General features: G+C 40.5%; 1 protein-coding gene across 2 annotated transcripts in view; it reads right to left on the reverse strand.

Moving 5' to 3' along the window:
• mylk4b (myosin light chain kinase family, member 4b) overlaps nucleotides 1-12059 on the reverse strand; it is a 33357-nt gene extending 21298 nt beyond the window's left edge. The window contains exons 1-2 of one of the 2 annotated variants that reach the window (XM_051377499.1): nucleotides 11797-12059; nucleotides 4577-4826 (exon numbers count right to left, since the gene is read on the reverse strand). In XM_051377499.1, the coding sequence (XP_051233459.1) occupies nucleotides 4577-4826; nucleotides 11797-11861 (315 nt within the window). In that variant the 5' untranslated portion in view covers nucleotides 11862-12059. Of the gene's footprint in view, nucleotides 1-1168; nucleotides 1595-4576; nucleotides 4827-11796 lie in introns of those variants that run through there. The other variant, XM_051377500.1, reaches the window with a different exon arrangement.
• Nucleotides 12060-14922: the final 2863 nt, after the last annotated feature.

Here is a 14922-nt window from a genome sequence, read left to right on the forward strand (position 1 = left end):
ACATGCTAGTCTGTTCTCATCACCAGAAACACAACTGCTCTTCTCAGAGTGAAAGCAGACACCAGGCCACCCACAGATAACACCAGCATTGGTGCGCTCAGATATTCCAGGGTCTTCTCTCCAAAGTCAAAGATATGATAATCACACCACCTACATGCAATCCTTCCAGCTACTTCTCTGCTCCACTAGCCAGCGATTTGGAGGCTTTAATGCAGCAAAAACAATGTTTTCACTGATTTAGATAGCAGTCAGATAATACATACACATTCCAGTGCTGCACAATCCTCTAAAGATCTCTCTCTTTACAGAGTAAAAAGTTGACAGTGTTGACATGACAGTGTTCATGGTGCTCATGATAAAGATCTGCATTGCAATACGTGTCGTAATAGACAACCACCAGATTTTTTTATTCAGGTAAATGTAATATTTCATGAATAATAGGGAAATTGTTCAAAACTGGCCATAGTTGTAATGTTAAGAAATCCTGAAGCTGGAGTCAGTCATTTTGGAGAAAGATAGTTGATTGTTGAGTCTGATTCCCAGGTCATCAAAACTGATGTTTTAGATTGCCAAATGTCTTGTTTTTGACGCTTTGGGTTGCCAAAGGATTGGTATTTGACAACCTGTTAATAAGACTCAACAATCAGCTTTTTTCCCCCCTACCTTTAAATTACTGGATCCAATCGACAGAAACATGGGCAATTGTCCCTTGGTCTATGGTTAAACTTTCTAGTTCATTTTAACATATCAACAGGTTTGTCAAAATGTGTACCTCACAGACAAACAAACAGGACAACATCACTTCCTTGGCAAGGGCAACAATCACCTAAAACAGCTTCAATCAAATCTATCAAAATGACCAAAAAAGAAAGTCAAACAGGCACTTGCCAGATAAAGAATTTTTCACTTTGGTATTAAGACAGCATTAGTACGGGTGATAACGTGATAACATCCATTACTTCCGGTTCATGCAGGCCTGCAACTTGTCGGCCTCCACCATAATCCACAACATGACAGCTGAGTACAATAAAGATTGTTGATTTATTACATTATTGGCAACCCTTCTGCTGTTCATTCAGATTGAATGAACCTCTGGCATGTTTCCAAATTCACCTGCTCACATGTAGCACAGGTGCATGGACCCAAATTCCTCTCTCGCTGTTTTTACCTGTGTGTCTGCAGACGGTGTGGTCCTTCCTCTCTTCTTGACAGAGAATAATTTCCACCATCGTCGCCATAGAAAAGTGGCCACCAGACACACACTCCCCAATATCCAAACATCTTTATCCCTCAGGAAGTTCTCCATGATGGAAACCTTCCTCTCCCTGTCCCTGTTGTCCGCCTGCACAGGCTGTCTGTCTTATTTCAGCCTCTCTGCCGTCTGTGGCAAAGGAGTCTCAGGTGGTGGGCAACAAGTTGTTGACATGGGGCGACGCAACGGGTGTTGATTATGAAATAGCCGGGCTTCTGTAGCTGTGCATTGAATGCTCAATCTCTTGCTCACTACAGACTCGGACAAGATCAGGGGGTCTGGGCTGTAAAGTCACCTGCCTAGCCAGCCAACCATTCACCCTCCACCCGGCTTCTTCCCTGCCTCCCACCCCAGGACCTAAAAGGAGGGAACATGCCGTCTCTGAGACGAGAACGGGACAGGTGGTGTTGGGTTCAGGGTGTCGCTGCTGTACGCAGAATCACATGCCCGCTGCTGCTGCTGGTATGTTAGTGAGACCCCTGTGGTATCCTTTAACTTCAGACACAGCACTTCATGCATGCATACTCCTAAGTATATCTGTCTAGCAGTCGCTTTGCCTCTCTATACCTCACACACGGACATAATCGCATGCATGCATCATTGCAGATGCATACAATGGCAAACAAGGTGACAACCACGTGCACATGTAAACAAACACCTGCATCTGTGTGGTGCTAAGTTTATCTTTTCTGTGGCCACATGCTCCACTGGTGAAAAAACAAGTGCTGTCAAGTAGTTGTCTTTTTTAGTGTCTCCACAATGTGTTTGAGAGAGAAAGTAAGGAAGACTTCTACATTTTACTGTCTATTAACTGTAGTATCATTATGTGAAACAAAGCTAAATGTTTGGGTGTGTAAAATAATAAAGTAGGAGTAGGAGAGAGAGAGCTAGAGATAAATAGTAAGATGTATCTAAATATTAAAATGGACAGCACAAAAACACTCCGCCTGCTGCTTACTGCATATTGACTGCACAGCACTGTGGACAAAGATGTACAGATCCACTCTATTTGTGACTGCAGAGTTTCCTTTTTGGACTGTAAGTGCCTCTCTGTGTGCGACAGCTATCTGTCTGGATGGAGCTGATGATTTATAATACGGGGAAATGTGACCACTGAGCAGATCAGATCCCTCCCCATGCCCTGCCAAACCTGTCAGTTTACAGTTTGAAAGGCCTTTAACCTTGGAGCCTTAACACATTTCTTTAAGCGAGGATGAGGCCATTTTTTTTGTTCTTTACAGTGATCGTATCGATTAAACAACCTCAGGAAATCATACAGAAATGTGTATATAAATGGCAACTAAAATTTGATCATTTTCACACTGCTGTGGAGAGTGGTCTTCTCTACAGAACAGCATAACTTTTAGCAGTAGCAAGATTTTTTAAGATTGTCAACTATTTGTGTGTGAGTGCAGCAGTCCAAAGCAAGGTTGATATAACAAGCAGCAACAGATGGGTGGGTTCAAGGGTCAAAGGGGTTATAGAGAAGGACCCCTGTGAGGAAAAAAATATTCTCCAGTGGGAATCTGAGGAGAACCTCAGCAGAGAGCAGCGTTGGAGTGACAAGCAGGTGTATCAGATGGTTGGACTGCATGTTTCTGATGACTGGAACAGTTTGCAGTAGTTAAACTATGAAGACTGCAAATGGCACGTGGGTGGAGGACGGAGAACAGAAAAGCAGAGCGAGTAGAAGAACAGGTGGTGGAGCAAAGGTGCAACTGAAGTTGGAGTTCAGAGATGGACAGGAAGGTGAGAGAGCTGTTCACCGGGCACTGATAGGCTGAGGATCTTAAATTACGTATGGTGCCTCCCATGTAACTGGAACATCTTCCCGAACGCTGCCTGGTGGGTATTTAGACAGCACCAATGATTTATAGTTGGACAAGACAAAGAATAAGTAAGCCAAATTCCCAACATCATGGAGAAATGGTCACAATGCAAACACTTTCTGCCACTTTTCTGCACTTCCAGTTAAGGAATTATAATATGGTAAATGTTCCAACGATGAACAGTAGCTGCACTGAGATCAAACAGCTGCTGGACCATAAATATATGATTGTGTACACGCCTTACTTCATAGGTTATATATTCTCAATAAACTGAACTGGTCTCAAAAAGAGGAAATTATCATAATGATCAATTCTGTTTACTTTGCTTCTTAAAATATAATATAAAGATGGCAACTTGCCATATATTTAACTTCATACTGTATATCAAATAAAAGTATTTAACTGTAATTTTATGTGTTGACTTTGGCTCCTTACAGCTCAAATACCTGTGCTTCTGTAGCACTTATAAATAACTTTATATATGTTAACATTAGAAATGAATCGTTTAAGATGACCTAAAAGTTAATTTCTGCAGGCCCCCCTGTTTTCTATAATATTTTAAATGATTACATTGTACTGATATCACATTAATACCTGAAAGTGACATCCAACATCATCTCTTGATAGTAACCGACATTAACAGTAACTCATATCCACTGGATTCCTTTTCTACACCAAGTGAAGCAAACTGGCCCAGGACTGCCATCTTGTGGCAGCTATAGATGTGTGCATTGACCAGTTCCCTCTAGCGAGCTTGTTGTACTGTATTCCACCTGTCTGAGCATGTTGTGCGTGCCAGCAGGTGCAGAGACCCAGAATAGTGTTTGCTGTGTGTTATTTCAATTCCCTTCTTCCTCCCGGCTGCACAGACTGCTGATTGTGGCTCAGGTTGAACACTGGGCAGCATTGCCATCAGGGGGCACAACATTGCCACAAATAGTCATTCTCATACAGCCTCACTCCCATAAATAGCGGCTGTATGGTGGACCTTGAAGTTCTAGCAAATGGTTTATTCAGTAGCTCATTAATTATTTAATTGGCAATTAAATGAGGGAGATTCTGAGATTTTTTATATCTTTCTAAGAGGTGACTGTTTGCAATTATTTTCACTATGGTACAGGAGTCAATTTATAAAACAAAAACACTATTGCATGCTTTGGAAATTGGTCTGGAGTAGTAAAGAATCAACTGCTAAACAGGCAAAAAGTCTGGTAGTTTTGAGAAATAAGCATGTCAAACTTTGATCATGATTTATTTAAATATGGCAGCAGGGTGAAATACCCAAGTCAAGTGTATCATTTTGTAAGAATCTATTCTTCTGATGTGTTAATCAGCAAATACTTAAAGGAGAAAAGTTATAAGGAAGTAGGGAGTAACATAAAAAAGCATTTTCTATTTCTAGGATAATGATTTATATAATCAACCGCAGTTCTCGGGGAGTGTAATGTTCCTGTGTGGACAATAAGAAGAGGAGAATAAAGGCAGTGCATGTTACCTGCTGGTTTCCTCCCTCCAGCTCCACGTGTTTGAGCTCCCAGAAACAGCGCATGGTCTCCACCTTCTCCAGGTGCCGGTAGAAGGCCAGTCGGCCCAGACGAAGGCTGTTGCTGCGGTTGCGGATGGCCTTCAGCCCCTCCATCTTTTCAACGATGGGGGACATGGGTATCGGTGGTGGTACGGAAGATGATGGGAATTTTCCATTCTTCTTGCCAGAAATGGACTCACACAGAGTCCTCTTGTCTGACCTGAAATTACAACAAGCTTTTATTAACTTTTATCTTTTAAAATATATCTCACCAATCCTTCAGCACAACAGTTTCGCAATATTGATCAAATCTAATACGGAAATTATTATTCAAAGCAATTAGTAAATCAGTTGATTACAGTCTTTTACATGTTTAGACTAAACTTACAACTACAGACTGAAATGCTGGTTCGGGCTTCTCAAATGTGAGAATCTGGTTTAAATCTTTGTTAATATATGTAGGTTTTGAACAGTTTAACAGACAAAACAAGAAATTTAAAGGCATCCCTTTGTACCTTGGTCTTCTGGGAAATTGTGATTGACGTTTTTCAACTAATTTGTTAATGTAAAGTAATAAATGAAAAAATGGTTTGCAGATATATGCAATTTCGTTTTACAGTTAGAGCTGAAATATCGAGTTCCAGTCCCTTTTACTCGTCTTTGTCTTACATGATATGATAAACTCAGTAGTTTTGTGTTTTGAATTGTTTGGACTTTAAAAAGCAATTTGACTACATCACCTTAAACCTTAGGAAACTGTGACAGGCATGTTCACTATTTTCTGAAATATTATAGACCAAACGAAAAATAGACAAAATAATCTGTAGAATAATCAATCATGAAAATAATCTTAAATTACAGCCTTAATCAGAGTATCAAATTAATATATATATAATGTGATACTGCAAATCTTTTGAACATTTAATTGAGAAACAATCTATACATCTGTCTATAGAAACTAACCAGAAGGGAATGTCTGTTTCAAAGAAGATCTGTCCTGTTACGGATTTTCAACATTGCCTTCATTTGTCTGATGCAACCGATGAAATGAAAGGGATCGCTGCATTGGGATAAGCAGAAGAGCAAAACCTCTTGCCTAATCTATTCCAACTCTTGCTACACTGTTGAAATAGCAGTACACTTCATATGCTTTGATCTAGCCCCCAGTGGTCCAGTAGTAGCGGGCAGTGTCTCAGATCCAAATGGGATGACTGATGATGTGGTGGAGAAATCCAACCTGACGCCTGCTGGCGACAGCTGGCTTTCTGCTGCGCTCTACCTGTTGAGCCTCTGGGGGAGTCATAGAAGATCACTGCGGATATTTATACCTCCAGAGTGTAAACGTCCTGCCTTTGCTTGACAATTACGGAGGTCAGAGCGTGGCTGTAGTTTCAGTATGGTGCATGAGCCCCTAATGCAGACTGTATGTAGCAGCCAGGGCTGTTCTTCAGCATCGGGGGCTTTCTCAGGGTAGGATTTCAACTCCAGTGCTAAAACTGCAGAAGTGGCCAGGGGCGCACCTGTCACTGTGCCTTATGTTGGCCTGTTTACATTTGGTGATTTATATACAGTTGTCAAAATTTCTAATTCTATAATTGTTTTTATTTATGTATTTATTTTCCTATGGGTAGGAAGGAATGGATTTAGTCTGCAGATGCAACGACTGGGCAACTCATTTATTTATATTGTTAATTAAAATGTAAGAAGTTGCATGGCATAAAGTAGACGATGGTTTGAATTATCACATTATCTGACAGGATATTTTCACAATATTAGAATTGTGAAAATAACAAATGTCTGCATAAGGTCTGAGATTGTGTATAAAGTTGTGGAGAAAAGTAAATTGTGCAACAGTTTGTGCAGAACGTCTAACATGAATATTTTTGTAATCTTTGGACAGACTGATGTCCATGAGAAGCAAAATGTACCTGTCAGACCTCATCACACATCATACCAAAGCTCTCTCAATTATTATATTTCACATTTGTCATAATTTGCTGATATTTAAAAAAGTAGGTATTAGTGCTAAAGTGACCTGCCTCAAGAAAAAGTCAACTTATAGTTAGGACATTTTATGCAGTTAGAAGAGAACAGTAAACTTTATTGTCTCCAAGGGGAAATTTGTCATAGGCATGGTGAGACGCGTTTAACACAATGCTAGAAAGTTGCTTCACATGAAAACATAAAAGATACATTTGACATTGACAACATGGCAGCTAAAAAACAGAAAATGATTCACAAAGTATGTATCTGTAAGTGCCATAAGTTCAGGTTTTAAAAGTGCATTAGACAGCTGCAAGCAGAGGTACAGAGTATGCTGCACTCTGAGCTACTTCAGTACAGTTTTGAGTTGTAAGTATTTGAGTATTTACAGTTTGAAAGACTGTACTGATAATCCACCACATTATAGCAATTATTATTGTATTGTACTCTTTACTTAACTACATGTATTTGAGATATCACATTAACAGTGATGTTTGCTTAATATTTTACACTGAAGATACCGTAAGCCCACAAAATCTTAAAAATGGGAAGTTTTCTGAGAAAAGAAATGCAGGTGTTTTATTTGTAATATTTTTACATTTAACACTACTTTTATTACTACTTTTACTTAGTAAATGGGCTCAGCAGTTCTTCCACCTCTGTGAGACTGTGACACTGTGAGACACAACAGGTGTCCGACCTGACCGCCACCTCTTTAAATTTGGTGTTTTGAAGAGGGCCTTTCAAGAACTCTCATGCCTGTTTTGACGGTGTCGTCTGGAGCTGAGATGGCTCACAGCCCTGGAGAGCCCTGCTGCTCCTGGGAGGCTGGGTGACCCTGGGTCACTCACTTTAAAGGGTTGTATTTTGGGTGCTCCTTAGTACAGGACGAGGGTCAAGGGGCACGCTATCACCAGAAATGGAAAACCTCAGTCGGTGAAAAACCGTTAGGAGGTGTAGAGCTGTGTTACCAGGCAGACAGGAGTTAAAGCTGAATAGATCACTTTCCACTGTGGTCACTTTGACTCATTGCAGTTGTTGCTTTAACTACCCGTTACATAAGAGTATTGTGTATGGTATGTGGTTGTGTTTTATGTGTGCATGTGTGCTAGTAGCCAGTGTGTCAGTGTCCAAGCAATGCTGTAGTTTGTGTATGTTTACTTTGCATGGCGGCCCTTAGTAATCCCCTTCTATAAAACGGCAAGGGGGTTCCTATCTGTCTTCTCCATCATAATCCTTCCATGTAACTGATAGGAAGACCTGCATGTGTCTCATACCTCTTAAAGTAGCAATGAATCATGAAGACCCTGAGGGACTCTGTGAGCCCACAAGTGTATGTTTAGATGGGTAAAGAGCAGAAGAAAAAAGAGGGAGGGTTGGCATCATTTAGATCCCACCTAAAATGCCAAATGTGCCAGAAGAGCAAAGTGATGAGAGTAAACATCACAATTAAAACCTGGCCACAGGCATTAGATATGGCAAAATCTATTTATACTGGATGTCTGTGGGGATTAAAGGAATAAGAAAAACCATGTGCACAATAAGTGTTGATTATGACAATAGTGCTAATAGGATGGGACACCAGCAGGATGTGTTTGGTATTGTAAAATTATTTATACATGTTCAGGACTGTGGCCAAATGCTGTATTAGAGTCTGTACATAGCTGTGGGTTTATTGTAACAGGCTAATTGTACAAAGTACAAGCTGGGGACAATGGAGATGGTGTTAAAAACAGCGATGGTAGCAACAGGTGACAATGAAACACTCCTCTGTGTCACTCTTCTTTATGTCTTGTAAAGGACACAAAAAGCCCCTGGGGTCATAAAGAGTGTTGTAAAAAAACAGTTGCAGTGAAAATATATCAGACCCACAAGAAAAAATGTGCGCTTGTTTTATAACTGATGTAACTGTCCCTTTGCCACTGTAACTCATGAAACTAAACATATTGTGCACAACATAATGACCCCAATCACACTAGATTTCATACTCTATGTACAAAAATTTGGAAGTTTTATATATTGAAGTATTTATGTTGAGTTTTTTACATATAAGAAATAAGTGAAAACTGTTAACAACATTAAAACAATTAAGCTACACATTTGTGAAATACTTCCTGTCTTACATATCAAGATGCAAATTAGTTTCATCTCTGTGCAACCAGTCCAAAGGTACATAGGCCTTTCTTAGCTCAAAGACTCGAAGCAGTCGGAAATGGTGTCCGCTATAAAAGCTGCCAACAAACAACTCTAATGCTTGCGTATTTATGTATACTCCGTATATTGTATATTCAACAAATGTAGAAATAGAAAATGTGGTTTAACAAGCACTTAACTTACGCAGTTGTGCTATTTATACTTGATTATCACCAGCTGTTCGCAGTGAGACCTTCCACTCTTTGCTAACTCCAAAAAAGTCCAGGTGACTCTTATTTGTGTTGGTGACTGTAGCTTACAACACAAAACTTTGGATTTGTTGTAAGGTGTATTCATTTTAACTTTTGACAGAGGTTAACCATTTCGTGCTTTAAGTCTTTGAGCTAACCTATAGTAAACATGTCTATATATCTATCTATATATGTCTTTACCCTGAAAATATCAGAGTCAACAGAAACAGAGCAGGACGTTGTGGAATCAGTTTTGTTGTAAAAACACAGAGTGGCAGTATTTTTATGAGAGACAAGAATTTCACTTTCGTAGGACATAATTTTATCATTTGTATAAAAGTCCAGTGTGTGGAATGTAGTGGCATCTAGCAGTGTAGTTGCTGATTGCAACACCCTCATGTCACCCTCCTGTTCCAAGCATATAGGAGGAACTATGGTGGCTGCGAAACTTGTGAATAATGCAAACGGCCCTATCTAAAGCCTGTATTTGGTTTGTCTGTTCTGGGCTACTGTAGAAACATGGCGGTTAAACACGGCAGACTCCGTGGAAGAGGACCCACTCCCTCTGTAGATAAAAACATCTCATTCTAAGCTAACCACAACACAACGACTGTTATTTTTAGGTGACTATACACTAATAAGAGCATAAACAAGGGACATTTAATGGTCTTGAGTTAAAGGCTCTTAGAATATGTTGCTATAATCAATGTAAAATAATCCAAAATGATTCAAAGTGGCAGCATCTTCAACATTTGAAATTAAATTGTTTATTTTTATCTGACACAGCAGTGGGTCTCTCAGTCTTTAACCAACCTGGTGTATAGAATATCAAGCCAGGTTTGAGTCAGAGTGACCTAGTTCTGCCCAGTCTGTTACTGTAGCACGCTCTGAAATGAAAATCTAGAAATCAATCTCAGCTTCTGCTTTGTGTATCTGCTGCTAGGTAAACAGACAGAGCAGTCGCTCTCAGCTAAGATAACATTAAGTGGCGAGGGGAGACACAGAGTCTGCTGCATGCACGTTTGCATGTGTTGTGTGCATGTGTGCATGTGTTCATGTATATAGTACATACTTATGTAAAAGTGCGTAAGTAATCCCAGGGCTCTAACTCTGCCAGGGTTTGTTTGTTACATGTGAGCATGGTACAGAAACAGCAACAGGGCAGATTAGGGGCCTTTTTTAAGTATCAGACCAGGACAGAGGGTCTAGTCCCAGAAGGCCTGAGTGGGAGGGGCGGCCTCAAATGAACAGTCTTCACCCCAGGGTGCTATCTCTCTCTCAGGGGCCTCTGCTGTCCTGGTTTAGTAGTCGCATGGAAACAACCATCAAAGCCTATAAACCATAGGAATGTGGGGGAGGTGTCTATGAGTGTGTTTGTGTGTGTGTGTGTGTGTGTGTAGAGAAGAGAATAAAATAGTACTGTACATTATTATCCAACCAAATTTGAGTTTGGCCTGAACTCAAAGTAAGAAAAGATTTACGTTCAAATAGAAAAAAGTCAGTTACCTACAGTAACCACATAGAGTACGCGTGAGGTCACTTAGGGGCCTCAAGCGTAGATCTCCAAATTCCCCATGCTCAGCTGCAACCTCGTTCACCGTAAAAAAAAGAAAAATACTGAACATATTTCTCACTTTCCTTCGTTAGAGAGGATACTCAAATGACGCCAACCACTTTTCAAATTAATGGGCATCAAATGAAACATGTTGACTGCTTGACACGATAATATCAAGTGATCAACAGGTTTATGTTTCTCCGTCTAAACTCGGCATTCCCTCCTTTCCAGCCTGCCAGCTCGCGGCAGCTTTAGAGCCAAGACATGATCAACATATCATCACCATTGCTCTCTGGAGTGTCCAATGCAAATAGTTGGACAGAGGATGTTCTCTTAGGACGGAGCCAAATTGATAAACGAACCCAGGCGACCCTGAAATTCTGCACACACACATACTGTTCGTATAGGCACAGTAACTCCCTACAGGCTTCTCAGATACACACACACACACACACACACACACACACACACACACACACGCATGCACACAGATTTTAGTGGGTCAATTGTGCCCTAACAGACGTATTAGGTGCCCACAGGCCCTCCGATCATTCACACTGACAACAACTCAGCAACCTCTGCAGAAGAGTGTAACTGTAGAACTTCCACTCAATGTACTTTTCCATTTTGCCAAGAACAAAGCAGGGCTCTTATTTTAGTCCACAGCCGATAGAGTTGCATTCTGCTTTGCATAAAAGTTATGTATGAATCAGCGCTGATTCAGCAACTCACTAACCTAGATTCTCTTTGATCAGGAAAAACAGATTATTGTCATTGCCCAGTTTGTTTAACTATCGCACATATGTCTACATAATGACACAGACCTTACAGTGTAAAGTGGGAGCAGTGCTTTTTTATAATACCAAAGAAAATATTATAGGTTGTTTGGTTTTTGTCTACTGTCCTTGTCCTAGTTAAAATAGTTAAAAAGAAGAAATATTTTGTCAAACATTATTTCAAACCAAGTCTGGAGTAAATGTGCACTAAACAAATCAGTGTGCGGGGTAACTTGACAAGTGGCAGCTTGCACTCGGCGTAACTGATACCACAGGAAAAGAGGTGTTAGAATTCAAAACATGGTCATAATGCGAGTTTAACATTGCTTTGCATTTCTGAAGAATAAGACAAATAGTCTCTGTAAGGAGGTCAAAATCGTCTCTTTAACTGTCTCAGTTTGGGACAGAGTTGCAACGACTTTTATGCACAGGCCTTCAAGATCTCTGTGTTTAACTGTCGGCACGGTGAAAGTAGAACCCCAGAAGACTCACCCTTGGTAGTTGGGCACATTTGCAATCACCAAAACCTTCTTCTCTTTTCCTCCCATGTCTCTCATGGGTGTGATGGAGCCCGTCTCTCCAGGTTTCCACTCTTCCTCCCCTGGTTTATGTTTTTAGGTCCTGGTGCTGGAATGCGCTCTTCCTCCCTACACAGAACAGGCAGCCAGGACAAATTGATCCAGTGTGACTGACAGGTAGTCAGATCAGAAGAGACAGTATAATGGCAAGCTCTGGCTGCTTGTGGCTCTCTGCAGTGGGAGCCACAGACGCCCAGGGATAAGCACCAGGGGGGGCGGGTGAGGGAGAGAGAGGGTGTGTGAGAGGAGGAGTAGCGGAGGGGGATTCTGCTCTGGGACCCAGGGACCACAAGCAGGGACAGAGCGCAGGAAGTGTTCCAGGGAATGTGGCTTGTTATAATGGAATGAGTGGCATGCCAGAGTGCCATGTGTCTCTGCGAGAGGAGGGATGATAGACTGAGGGAGGGAGAGAAATACAGCGTGGGGGGAGGCAGTGGGGTAGAAAATGACTGAGAAGTTAGGATACAGGGTTTTTAAAGATGTCCTCCTTCTTGTTTATGTTTTGTTTAAACTGGCATTAGCTGATTTTTTATTTTTTTGGCCACTTGAAAGCAGTGGAAACACACGACAGTGACATATTATCACCTTTTAATTTGATATGGCAAACAGAGCAACATGAGCAATGATTTCAGTCCAATATTCACTCTCTTTTTAGCTCGAGGTCTCCACCAACTCCCGTGGGAAGTGTTTGGCTCTTTATCTGCTAAATGCTCCACTGCTTTCACCAGCTCGTTGCTAACTTTGTCTGTCTGCTGTTTGGTGCTGCGCAAGTGGTGTACGGTCAGTTCTTAGAGATATTATAGATATGAAAACAGCTGCCTGCTGTGGCTATTACAAACTACATTGATTAACTAAACAGATGAGATGAAAGCTGCTAGAAAGATCCGAGGGAGTCATTTGTTAATTATCTGTGGGTTTGCACTACGAGCGGGAGCTGTCACATGCTTGTGGAGTTGAGTTGATGTAAAAATATTGACGAAGCCGCTGTAATCTTTCTTTAATCTGTTTAACCAGTTGGAGGGACAAGCATTGCAAATAAGTTTATTTATATATATGAAAATATTCTCAGGAAGAAGATAAATATGTCAGTTGTTGTAAGTGTGTAGATATTAGGGATGTGCATCTCCATCACTGAGGCCGATGAGATACACATCTTGTTGCATTGCCAACGATCAAATACATCAAAGATACATATGATGCAACTACCAGTGCGATTCAGCGTGATACCATGCGATGCAAAATAATATGATGCTGGTACAGGTGGTTTGATTTTATTTCTTTGGTTCTTAAAGAGGAGGGATCAATCTAAATATAAAATGACTGGTGACAAAGGCATAGAGCCTCTACTGATACTTCCAGATACAAATAAATAGTTTCTACTGATGCACAGATGTTGGGAACGATGCATCCAAAGTTCATCCCAAATTTTATCAGATCGGGGTAATCACATCTTGAAGTTTTATGCCAGTGTACCAATACAATCCAGTGGATCGTACCATCTTATAGGACACAGATACGCTCAGATATGAGACAGATTAAAAAACACAAAAAACACATTATGCTCATTGAACAACTTAAAATCTCTGATCTTGCTAAATATTTTCATAAATTGCTCAACTCTTTTCAACTAATGGACGAGTAGCTGTTGTCAGAATTCACCGACAATCAACATTTTGGAATGAAACACAAGTTTCTCCCATGCGTCAGCCTTCCACAGGATTTTCTCATTATCGTTGTTGTCCTGACCTTCCCATTAGTGAGCTCAGTCTTTAGTCTTCGGTCCTGACACTGAATCCCCGCTCACTCCTCTGTCGCCCTCCTGTCCCTCTACCTTCTCTCTCTGTGTTAATTAGTTACACTGGTGCCTGTTGCTGAAGGGTTTAACAGTGCTTAACATCCATCCGAGAGTGTCGCCCTGGGCCAAATGTTTGTGTTCCACTTGTGCTATATTTAGCTCACACTTAATTAGATTATTTTGGGACAATAGCATTGTCACACTCACTATGTATGACAAAGGGAATACAGTAAGTACATTAAAAATATTGTTCTATAATCAATATAGTAACTTTTTCTGTATGTAAAAATGCCAGCTGCAAGTTGCGACTACAGGTTACATGAAAATCCCCATAACTCACTGTGTGATAAGATGAGTGTGCTGGAATGAAACATACTATATAATGACTTGAACAGCAAAGAAGTCTGTATCTGTGAATAGCATTATCTTGATCCGACTAATAAAGAATAAGAAGATGATAACACAGTTAAACACACAGCTGCTGACTGACCTGACCACCACCACCTGCCTTTCCCCTCATAGTCTGATTTAAACTGGGTGTTTCAAGAACCAGCATGTCTGTTTTTACCACACGGCCACAAAACATCTGTTATTCATTTAAACATACAGTAAAAGACCACGACATACCATTCTGGCAAAAGGCTGTTCACTGGTGAAGAACAAAATTTCCCTTTAATATAGTTGGCAGGTGACATGAAAGTGTTTTTTTCAAGACAATGTGTCAACAGTAGTGTATTATACATTTAAAACTGAATTTTACTGATTTGGATCAAAGTAAATTTAGATTAAAACTAGGTGTTAAAATAATTTGTAGATTGAAACAGACCTATCTTTAAGCTGCACTTCACAACTATAACTAGAGAAACATTTTTAAAAGTGGAAGTAAATAACGCAACAAAACATTTGTGAGATAATAGTCCATAATAAGAAAAATCTCATCAATCAAATCTTGCCATCATACACTGTACAATAGAGCCATATAATACAGTTTCCCAGACAGGAAGTCCTGAAGCAGACACACTGGGTGACATGCGGCATACAGTCAGGTCAATTTTAAGAACTGCGTTTACTGCGCGGTATTTTCAGCCTAATATGCTGCGTAAAACGTCTGGTATGGTTGCGGCAGTGTTTTAAAGAAGTATCATATCGCAATTGTTTTGAGGGCCACTGACATCCCACGAAGTGTCAATCTTTCAGGCTCTGACTGCACGAGCGCCGCAAAACAAAAGACACTCTTTGTAGACT

Source organism: Dicentrarchus labrax, unplaced genomic scaffold (assembly GCF_905237075.1).
Source record: "Dicentrarchus labrax unplaced genomic scaffold, dlabrax2021, whole genome shotgun sequence".
Classification (NCBI taxonomy): Eukaryota; Metazoa; Chordata; class Actinopteri; family Moronidae; genus Dicentrarchus; species Dicentrarchus labrax.